This window comes from Plectropomus leopardus, chromosome 8 (assembly GCF_008729295.1).
Source record: "Plectropomus leopardus isolate mb chromosome 8, YSFRI_Pleo_2.0, whole genome shotgun sequence".
Taxonomy (NCBI): domain Eukaryota; kingdom Metazoa; phylum Chordata; class Actinopteri; order Perciformes; family Serranidae; genus Plectropomus; species Plectropomus leopardus.
The window spans coordinates 20,390,549-20,402,467 of NC_056470.1; the positions used below are offsets into that span (position 1 = coordinate 20,390,549).

Here is an 11,919-nt window from a genome sequence, read left to right on the forward strand (position 1 = left end):
GGAGCTAATCAAAAGAGCTAAGAGTAGTGACCTCCAAATAGAAGCAATAGCTGCGTTACCATTACCGCCGTGCCTTCAGTAAGCATGATAAATGCAAGTGTGAGGCTAAATTATGTTTATGTGTCAGAGTACCACTCTGACACGAGGCCTCACAGGAAGCAGGCTGCTTCTTCAGTTAAATGAGTGCACAAAAATCCTCTCCACATCACCCTTTCATACCCTTTTTTCAACTAAATTGGCAGTTTTATACATTAAAAATAGACAGTTGTTTGTCAAAAGCTAACAGATGACAGCTGCGCTCATGGCTCTGAAGATAGTAGACTAGTATGCCTCTCTGGTTTTTTACTGGTGTGTCATTCAACGTCACACATGGGCCAGAAAACAGGTTAGTAAACAGTACAAAGCAGCATGGAGGCCAGTGAAATTATTATGACGATTACTTCTTTTTCAAAATCTCTTACTTATATAGTCACTCTCTCTCTCTCAGACTTGGTGCAGACTTAATTTTGAACGATAGCCAAGTGCTGCTTGGGCAGACGGATGGTATTTTATGGTGGCCTATGCATCGTGCCAACAAACGACAGGAATGAGCATGTCACCAAGCTGTTGTATTTCAATCACTGCCGATCAGAGCTGATTGGAGCTGGAGCAAATACAGTAACTTTTGCAGAGTAATTTCTCCCAGGAATGAATGCCGATTTTAACCTTTGACGTTAAATACAAAAGCAAGATGTTAGCCATATTTTCCATTGTGAAAGGGGCTTCAGATGACTTGGCTATTCATCACCACAATGTTAATGAACTCATGCTATTGGAAAAATATGCCTTTCTGTTAGGCATTGCACCACACTCTCTGAACGCAGTGCATACTCTGGACACAGGAGCAGCAGAACATCAGCCGCAGTAAAAGCCAATCTGAACTGTTTCGTTATGCTGGGTCTAAAAGTTTGCTTTCACTTGCCCATCTGCAGCAGCTGTTTCTTTCATCCATCAGATGATCTGATTAATTCTGAACAGATCTCCGGATAAATTATCAACTCTGCAACTTGAACTCCTCAAACTGCTGCAGAGGAAAAGAGAACTCATCCAATGTCGATGCTGCTGCATTCACAGGCCCACAAAAATTTTAGATTTTTAAGTGTCAGACACAATTAAAAATATACAAATTTCAAAAACAACCTTTTCTAAAAACTGTTATGAATCCTATAATTCTCTAAGGGATAAACTGACATTTTTCACTACAATTTAATGTGTAATAATAGCTTAGTCACTCCGAACTATTTTGATTTATCACGTATTCATTGCACATAAATCAACTTTGTCAGTGAAGTTGGACAATGCATTTTTATCTGTCAACACTACATTATTCATTATTGTGAATACGTTTCCCTGATTGTCATTCTAAAACAATGATTTGGAGACCAGCCTAATAGTATTAAACTATTATAAAATAACATTTAGAATATTTTATTTCACCTATACCTAATGGACCATGCACAGTGCTAAACCTTGTTAAACCTTACCATCTCGTATTTATACCATCGATTGACAATAAAAATACAACCATAAGTAGAAATTCAGACAGCTCTGGAGCCTATCAACACTAAGTCTAGTACTATCTACACATCAGTTTGTATCAGTCTAAACAGACTTTTAATTTGGCTTAAAAACTGAAAATTTAACTGTTACGCTGACACTGCAATCAGTTCAACTTGCACTTTAACTCCATCACCCCATCTCAACCTCAGAGGAGAGGAGGCCAATAGGAGACGAGGGGAAAAAAACGAAAGAACAACAACCGTCTCTCTTTTCAATCAGGGCGAGTGTTTTTCCCTCATTAATCATACATTAATATTCAGACAAACACAGCCTGTTTTTCTACCTTAGAAAAACACTCCTTTCTCCCATCTCTCCCCCTTGCTCTCTCACCTCTCAGACTTGCTCACCCTCTCCTCCTCAATTGCACCCATAGTGTGTGTTAAGCTGTCAAGCAGTTAAAAATAGCACAGCACACAGAGTGTGTGTGAACAGGTACTCACCTCTTACACACACAGCATGGTCAGGTCCCTTACACACAGACACACACAAATACACACGTGCACAGCAGTGTTTGCTTTAGCATGGGCTGAAACACCCACGCTCCCCTCTGACAAAATCATCACAGCAACCGAACACCCGGCACGGGTGGATATCCCATCAGCCACCGGCAGCCCGGCGAGGGAGTGTCCTCCCTAGAAACGCTAAGCCGACAGGCCCCAGATGTGCACGCATGCTCACATACACACACATACAAATACACACACGCAATCATTCCGACTGGGCACGGCAGACATCGAGGCAGACAAACAACAAAAACAGAAAAACAAGAACATCATGACACAAACAATAGCAGAGGCATGCACAGACATGAAACACACACACACACACAAACACACACACTGACAGAGAGGTAGAGAAATTAAAGGCTAAGAAGATTTAGGAGTTAAAAATAAACAAGGCAGGAGTGAGGAGCACAGAGCAGCCTACTGCGAACCTTCCTGGCAGAGGATACAGACACACCTGTGCTACACCACGGCTTTCAAAAAAAAAAAAGAGTCTGAGGAAGAAGCAGGAAAGACTGAGGTATGATCATACCAAAAACCAGCATTTAAACAGAGAATATTTGATGGGGTGCGATAAATTTCCTACCTTATTTAACCTTTTTTTCTTTACAATGCACAACACGCTCACTGCATGCTGCATGCTGTAAATAAATGCCAAATGCAATGCACAATGTACAGACAAGTGGCATTTGAGCAACTGCCATATGAGCATGTGCATACCCAGGATCACACACACAAACACACACACACACACACACACACATACAAACAAACTGAGTCAGATTGTAAAACTGCATGGCTGAACACAGGCTTAGAGCTCTCCGTATGTTAATCTGGCCCATTGATAAGACCTGCTGAGCTGCCTCTGCCACCACACTCTGCCTAATACACACATTCAAAGGTGTACACACACACACACACACACACACACACATACATATATGTATACATACAAAATGTATCAATAACATTTGCACAGCCATATGTTATTCATCAGGCTCATCAGTAGATATGCATACTTAAATAAAACATCAAACAGATTATATATGTATTTAGCATGGAGTACAATATGAAAATAATTTCTTACTCAAGCTATTTATATATATCAAAGTAATGGTTTCACACTAATCTAATCTCACACTAATCACATGCCACTTACATGTTTTTGATGTTTTAGCCATTATGCATTAGACAGTATGAAGATGTCAAAGTGGAAGTTATTTTAAGCTCTCAAGTATTTCAACAACTATTCTGTTTAATATCTGACATAGTGCTTTGTGTTATCAATGCAGGCAATACAACTGTGATGATTTGGGATATCAAAAAACTCCCATGATTTTATAATAAGTTAAATATAATAAATATCCATACACTCCCAAGCCCTACTGGTAAAATCACTTTGATACTATACATTCAGATTCACATTTACCCCACGGAGCTCTTAAAAATATGAAGAGACACGCACCTCTCTCAAATGCATGTTCTCCAGCTGCGCTTCAGCCTCCTGCGCCGCCATGGTTATGATCCCTGTCCGCTGCCCCCGACCCCAGTGTCCTTGGCCTTGGCTTTGACCTTGACCTTGGCCCTGAAGCATCTCCAGCAACCTCTGGATGCTCTCGTCACGGGCACCCAGGGTCTGTTTCTGAGAATCGATTCTCATCTCCATCTCTTCCATGGTTTTCCTTAGCAGGAAGAGCTCCTTGGCTTGCCGCTCGTGCTCTGACTGCAGCCGGACGAAATTTTCCTCCGATGGATCCAGAGGAGGAGGTGAGGAGAAGCCGTCACACCCAGGCACCTGGCAGGGGCTACAAGGCCGGAGTGTGCTGGAGCTGGGCGCTACCACTAGACCTTGGCTAGGAGTGTAAAGGGACTGACTTGGGCTGTTCCTCGGCCCAGGCTGAAGGGTGTTGGCAGGACTGATTCTCTGCGCAGCTACTGCAGCATTACAACCATAACCTGGACTGTGAATGATGACATCAGCTTCCTGTTGCCTTGGATTGTAGGTGTTGGATGGGCTGGCTCTTGGGCTATTCTTGGGTACAGGACTGTGCAGGTTGCTGGAGCTTTGTCTGGGGCTGTGGCCGGGGCTGAGCCGGTCCTGGTCCATATGGAGTTCTCGGTAAGAGCCAGAGTTCCCCTGCTGACGCTGTTGCTGCAAGCGACTACTGTTCATCTCCCTGTGAGCTCTCAGCTCCTCCTGAAGCTCCTGAACTGTCAATGGAAGCTGCTACAAAGACAGAGAAGGAAAAAGCACATGTTTATTCAATAAGTACACAAAGACATAAATTTAAAAAATTCTTAACATATGACAACACACACATAAAAAATATGGTGGTGTACATAAAACAGACCTTGTTTCTTCTGATATCCCCAGGCTGCAGCAGGGAGATGTGATATAAGAAAGACACACACATGCATAAAGCAAAAGTAGAAAGAAAAATACCCTAAATATCCAACCATGATGTTGATGACTTCAAGCTCCTGAGTAAAGGTTACATGATTTGGCCACAAGGGGGAGACACTTCTCTTCAAATCACAGGGTGAACACACACTGTACTGTGAGCAAAAGTGACTTGGGTTTGTTTTCAGTTAGATGGACAAAGGGGGAAAAGACAGGACAAACAAATTTATGAGAATAAAATGAATTTAAGAATTTAGGAAAGAGAATTAGAGTAACAAAACCTGGCCTAAATGAAATGAGCCTTATAGGGTCTCAATTGTACCACTCAATAATCTAAGAACAATTTAGGACACTTGCAAACCAGTGGGCAAACTGAGTTCAAGTCCTTAATAAATCAAACATCCCCTGTTATGCAGCATGGCACGACATTTAAACCCTTAGCGAAGATTTTTGCCATGAATTCATTTTTGTGGGTTTAAAAATATCTGTAGTGTGAGTTTGTAGAGATGGACTGAAGAGGTTTGATTGATTTGTCAATACATTTATAACCTGCACAACTGATTACTAAGTGACATAAGTGGGCCCAAATAGAGTGTCACTGGGGACAATACATTTCACTCTCGTCCCTGTTTTTGCTGCACATTGCAGTGCAAAGTGATACAAAGTGCAATATGCTCATTTACATCCACAGCTCGCAGCTTTCCTGACTGGCAAACGGAAATTTATTCTGTGCTTGAAACTATGGACACAGAGCATTCTTGATGATTGACTGAGCAGGGTGAGAAAAGGCTGTAAGGAAATCAAACAAAAGGAAGAAAAAAGAAGAAACACACATTGCATCTCCCTCAACAGAGTATATCAAAGATTCATTGACACAAACACTAAACGGAAGTTAAATTACTAATGTTTTCATCCATGTGAGGATATTACTAATTTTTCCTAAAATATTCTAACTCCTCTGCTCGAGTCCAGAAGGTGGGGAGCGCCAAGGACACGGAGTTGAGATGTAGGAGGGAGGCGAGGGTGAACACGGATAATCAATGCAACAAGCTAGCACGGAATATCAAGTCAGAGTGGGTGGACAATCCTCCACATAAACACACATTCACACAAACACGCAGCCAAGACTGTAGACACAAATACATATGTACAAGTATGCACACATGCACATACACACACATACACAAAACAAACAGATGGTTAGGGGACAACTCTGGTCACTGCAGCTGAGAGAAAAGGTGACATTCCTTATGCTAATTACAAAGTTCTCCTGTCAGACTGAACTCTTCCTAGAGTGTCTCAAAGGGCAAAACAAAAGGGGAATGGAGGAAAAAAGGAGAAGAAAAGTGATAACCTGAAAGGAGAGATGGGGGATAGAGGTGATAAGGGAGAGTGAGGTGACAGCAGATAAGAGTTAAAATAACCTCCTCTGCATGAAGTATAGCTTTTGTGTTTTTAAATTAAACAAGTAATTGAAAAATGTTGGCTTATTTCTGACTTTATAGAAAAGGGCTGTAAACATTCTGCAAGAAAATTTAAGAGAATACTTCACAAAAAATACCATTTGTATATCAATTACTCATCCCATGTTATGCCGAATTTGTCAAGAAAAAGGTTTTTTTTTCCTATATGCCTCCTGTGAATGAAATAACAGAGACAATTCTTGATGAATTTTTACAACAGCAAAACTATATCAAAACATCATTTTGCAAACTCTCACACAACTCATGCAATATAATTAAAAGTCTCATTTATCCAGTGGTTTGCTCAGTACTTCCCAAAACAGACAGAAGTGGTCCTGAATCAAAAACTAAACTCAGTCTATGCTCCTATCAAAGCCAGAGTCCATTGACAAAAACAGTAATTTAACCTGCTAAACACAGGAGCTGCAACTCTACCACTTTTTCGATCAGCAGTTTGTGTTATTTTGTAACTTTGCTGAGTCTGAACTTACCCTTTAAAACACGAAAACTGACTCATCAAACTTGATCTAGCAGCTTCCATGTTCCGTAAAGTAAAATTACTGTTTTTGTCAATGGACTCTGGTACAGATACATTTCACTTTTAGTTCAATTCCCGGTCAGAAAGGGCTGTCTGATGGTAAAATAATTAAAAGTGTTTGGGCAGTACTGAGTATATGACTGTATAAATAAAACTTGGTTTAACCTGTACGATTGGTGTAAGCTTGTACACAGAATGCTTGGTTTTTGGAAGTTTCAGTCATTATCAACTGGAGCTGAACTATCCCTAAGTGTATATTATGCTATAAGAAAGACAGAGAGAAATATGTTTTATCATGAATAATGTTTTGTATACAGAGCTAAGGCAGAGCAAACTGACTTACTTAGTTACAGAACCAACAGAGCTGAATGACATACTAAAATTGGACACATAAGTAGCTAAGGCTGGTGTGAAATAAGATGCTGTTAATTTAGAAGAGTGATCAAGGACAGGTGAGTTCAGTATGAGAGAAAACTGCATATCAACGCCAACACATCTTGTGCATTTAATTCCTATGATATTTTTTATTTTTTTTAAGTTCTATGGTGTGTGTTTTGATCCCATTAAAAAATTTAACCAGTTCTGCTGATGATATATTCTCCACATGTTTTATTTCTTGTTAGTGTATGTTGGGGTTTTCATTAGGTACAAAGGGGCTATCTGGTCATACATCTACAGGTACTGTACTGAGTGCTTTCAGTGGATAAATGAAGATTAACGAAGAGATAGGGGAAGGTAAAAAAGACCGTACAAGTGTGTTTGTGTGGGAGAGACAAATGAGCCGACGCTTGGAAAAAAAAAGTAATACACTAGTTGAATGGGTCTGTCAACTAAAGGAGCATAACAGACACACACACATCCATCTATTACAGACAGGGCCAAATGCCTGCAGATACACAGAGACTGGCAACAGTGACTGTCCTGCTTAATTTTAACACCACATACAAGAGAATCTCAACATCAGTAGTTCAGCAGCAAGTGCAATTATTGTGTATAAACCTTACTGAAGTCCTCCTGGCATTTTGTGGGTGGAAAAAGTAATGTATGAGACATTTTGTGTACCTGCAGGTGAGTTGCCTCTGCATATGGATTTCTCTTGCAGGGACAGGTTACCCTCAAAAATGCCTGTTTTTCCTCTTACCTTTAGTGCTATTTATCAGTTTAGATTGTTGAGTGTTGAAAGTATTGACAATAAAGATGTCTGACCTCTCTTGAATATCATGTAACTAGATGGCGCTCGGCTTGTGGTGCTCAAAGTGCAAAAAAAAAAAATTTAAAAAAAAAATAAAAACATATTTGAAAAACTCAGCAGCAATGTCTCTTTCCAGAAATCATGAGCTGGTTACTCAAGATAATCCACAGACCTTGTTGTGAGACGTTTCATGTAGGAACTATTTTCTGTCTACCAAACTACACCCGCCTACTACATAACTGCACAGAAAGAAGCATCTCATCCATGAGTAGATGCACGCTTCCCTCCGCACGGTGATACTGTTAGAGAGTGTAATTCGGCAGAAATAAAATTGTTCCTAAATGGCACTGCTCACAACAAGAACTGAGGTTAGGTAAGTAACCAGGTCATCGTAGGGTTAGGGTTTTGGAAAGAGACATGCTGTTGAGTTTTTAAAATGTATTTGAAAAGCCGAGTGCCATCTTGTGCCATTATATTCAAGAGAAGGCAGATATGTCTATGGCTGATACCTCCAACACTCAGCAACTAACACAAAAAAATCCGAACTGATAAAAAGCACTAAAGGTAAGAGGAAAAACATACATCTGATTTGGGGATGAACTGCCCATCCAAAGAAGAGAACAAATAGCAGTAAATGCAGATCTGCTTGCAATATTAGCATACAATCCTGTTTGTTAAGGAAGCATTTTGCGACTTGTTTATCAGCTAAAATTATATAAAGCTACACTACAATTACTATGCTCCTGAAGGAGCAAATTAATGCTGTATTCATTTTCAAACTTTCTGCTTTTATTATATAAAAATCACAGGAAAAGTGTGTCTGTGTGTGGGTATGCATGTCACCATGTCCTCACACTGTATGACAATGTGAGATGAAAAAGCTATAAATACAAATGCAGAGGTGGCTCCTTGGTTACAAGAGGGAGGAGTCAAATATGATTAAAGTTTTTGCTTGTGTGAGAGAAGACGAGCAAGAGAGGGCAATGAAGAGATTCAAGATAAACTCCACATGCATTATAGTGCAAAAGAGGATGAGATATATATCTTAAACCTCAGGAGAAACACTTCTCTGTTTCCACCTGCCTAACACAGACACACTGGGAAGTTACACAGACAAATGGAGAAACAGAAGGCTGGCGAGATAGAAACAGAAGGAAGACAGACAAAGAAAGAGAAGATATACAGTAGCTATGCAGTGAGACAGAGAGATGGATAATGCCTCAGACTGAGTGGGATGGACTCCAGGGAGAGGTGGCACAGGACAGACTGGTCACTATCCCTTCAGGAGTAGCTGAGCATTTATTTAGATTCTGACTAACACTGGTGAATGGCTGCCACTAGGGCACGTTCCCATGGAAACACAGACAGCACTGAGCTTGGCAAGCGTCTTTCCAAATGAACTGCACAGAAGCCTTTCTACACAACCTTGAAGATGGGAACAAAAGGTATGATGTGAGAGGTATAATGTGCAGAAGAGCTGGGTGGGGCAACAAAAAAACTCTGAATGTGATGTGCGGACGAATTAAACAGTTTTGTTTCAGAATGAGATTTCCACCATTTTGAAAAAAAATGTCACATTTTCTGCATAAAAGGCTTTCTGATTACTAAGTTATTGAGCATTTGATGTAGTTGAAATCTGTGAAAATGAAATTGCCTAAGTTTCGCTCACAGCAGGATTTTCCACGCATAAGCGTATGTGTAGTGGCCCACCACAATTAAAACATCTGCAGCCATGTATTGATTTTATATTTTTGGAGCTGGACCATCATAGGAGACCTATTGGAGTATGTGCTGTTCAGTTATTGATTGCACCTCACTGTCGAAGCACAGTGCATATTCTGGGCAGAGACAGAGCAGCAGTGTGCCAGGTGTCGTGAAAGTGAAACTTAACCATTCATTGTGCTGGGTTTACAGCAGCTGCTCCTCTAATGCATCGATCTGGTCAACTCTGACCAGATCAACAGATCAATTATCCATCCCATAACTCAAACTCCTCATGCTGCTGACAAGGGGAAAAAATACTCATGACAAGTTCCATCCGTGCTGCATTCACAGACTCGTAAAAACGTCCACACTTAACATTGACTAACTAACTAACACTAACAATGACATAAATTCTGTGGGAATAAAATGTCATCTAAGAATTTTCTACAAATTGGATATATATCAATTTTGAAACAAACTCCAATTTGTCATTTTTCTCACCTGCAAATCCTCTTGGTTAGTCCTGTACTGGTCCTTCAGAACCGAGGTCCTCACGCCGTCCTCTCGCCTCACCCCCTTGTCTCTTTTGACATCCGGGCTCCAGAAGTTGACATTGTTCATGCTGGGGCCCCTCCCAACATCCAGTTCCCTCCTCAGGTTATCATTCTCCCTCTGCAGCTCCCTCAGCTGAGACTGGAGATCAAATGATGGAACCTCTCCCCGTCCAGCTGAATCCAGCGCCTGTGGATGTCTTCCAGACTGGCGCCGCAGACTGGAAGTCCTTGCAGGATGCAAGGTTTGGTCTCCATAGGGGTCTGATGGGTGATGTGCCCCAGAGGAGGTGATGTTTGGGGTGCTGCCCATAGCTGTTGTTCGGTTAGAGTAGGATGAGCGGTTGGTGCTTCTGCCCAGCGTCATGGTGCCTTTCGGGTACCCACCAGAGGGCTCCAAGGAATCTCGCTCACAGGGGTACATAGTACCTGAAGTGGCATAGGCAGCACTCAATGACTGGATGTTCTCCATAGACAAGGTTTTGCCCCCTGGAGCTGTCGCTGAACCACGATTTGCTCCCTTCTCTGCTGCTGTGCCAGGCTTAGTCTTTGAACCTGGCCTCGACACCGACCCTTGACCTCCGGACAATTTCAACGCTGGTGCAGGCACACCACCTGACACAGAGCCTGGTTCAAGCCCCGAGCGGGATCCTGGTGCTGAGCTTACAGCCTGTTTGCCTTTTCCCTGTTTGGTGGATCTGGAAAAGCGTGAATGAGATGTGCTGCCATCAGTGTGTCCACTACTCTTTGCACCAGCAGACAGCTTGTTCTGCGCGGGCTTGGCTCTAATGTTTAAAGGCATTTTTTTATATGGCAAAAGTGGACTTCTGAGAAGAAACTGCTAAGACTGGAGATATTTTCATGTCCCTTAATGGAACCAGAGAAAATAACAAGGTTTAAAATAAAGGCCACCTCTCGGCCTCTCAGTTTTCACCTGTCCATCCCTGATTGTTTAGGGCTTGAGGCTGAGTCTTATTTAGTCCTGTTAGAAGAAAATGGCAGTGACTGTTGGCTAGAGGGCTCCCAGACAGGCAGGCCAGAGGTCTTGTGGTTTCAGCTACAGTACAGGACATCATGGATTCTAGACAGTTAAAAAAAAAGACAAACATTTAGAGAAAGGTAAATCATATTGGTAAATCATATTGAAAATACATCAAACCAAGCATCACCACGCTGATCATTGACTGGTTATTTATGTACAAAACCGTTGTCAGGACCAAGTGATACTAAAATCACTTCTTTGTTTAGATACCTTGAGTAATATAAACATGTTTTTCTCCAAAACCTGTTTGTTCTTTACCAACACATTTGAAACTTCTCAAATGTCAAATGTCGTCTAAACACATACACAAGACATTTGCCTTGGTAATACAAAAAAAGCAGTTATAAGGCAGAATTATGTTTTAAATGAGGGACTCTCTGCTGCCTGGGAGGATGAACTGGGCTTGACCTCACATGAAAACTGGTGGGATGTTGCTCTCAACAAGATTCGTACAAGTTCAACTTGTGCTCTTCTCACACTCATTCAGTTCAAGGTATCGTTCTGGATTAATTTTTCGGAGGCACAAAAAATTTTGTTTTGTTTCTCTCGCTTTCCTTTTTTTCTTTCCTTTTTGTCTTCCTCATATTTTGTACACAAAAAAAACACTGCAGATTATGGCTTGCTTTTTTTTTCAACCTATTGAGATGCACAGTGTAGAGGTTTTCTGTTTTTATTTAAGTATGTGTATGCATGTGCATATGTATCACTGAGTATATGTCTGTGCTTTTTTACTGTGGCTCACTGCTGTACTGTAATGACATCTTTTGTAATGTGCCACATTTTTCAATAAAAATATTAAACAAAACAAAAAAAAGAGGGACTCTCTGTTTGATAATAAAAGTAAGTAACCATGTTTACAAATCTAACAAATAATGCAGATCTTCTGTACACTTCTCACCCCACATGGTTTATAGTAGGAAATAAAA

The 11,919-nt window shown here is 41.0% G+C and overlaps 1 protein-coding gene across 1 annotated transcript in view; it reads right to left on the reverse strand.

Moving 5' to 3' along the window:
- The window catches only part of LOC121946446 (ERC protein 2-like), a gene marked incomplete at its 5' end in the record, with an annotated part of 186,922 nt that extends 176,274 nt beyond the window's left edge, over nucleotides 1-10,648 (reverse strand). Inside the window, 2 exons of the mRNA XM_042491008.1 lie at nucleotides 3,568-4,329; nucleotides 9,902-10,648. Coding sequence (XP_042346942.1) covers nucleotides 3,568-4,329; nucleotides 9,902-10,648 — 1,509 coding nt within the window. The remainder of the gene's footprint in view (nucleotides 1-3,567; nucleotides 4,330-9,901) is intronic.
- Nucleotides 10,649-11,919: the final 1,271 nt, after the last annotated feature.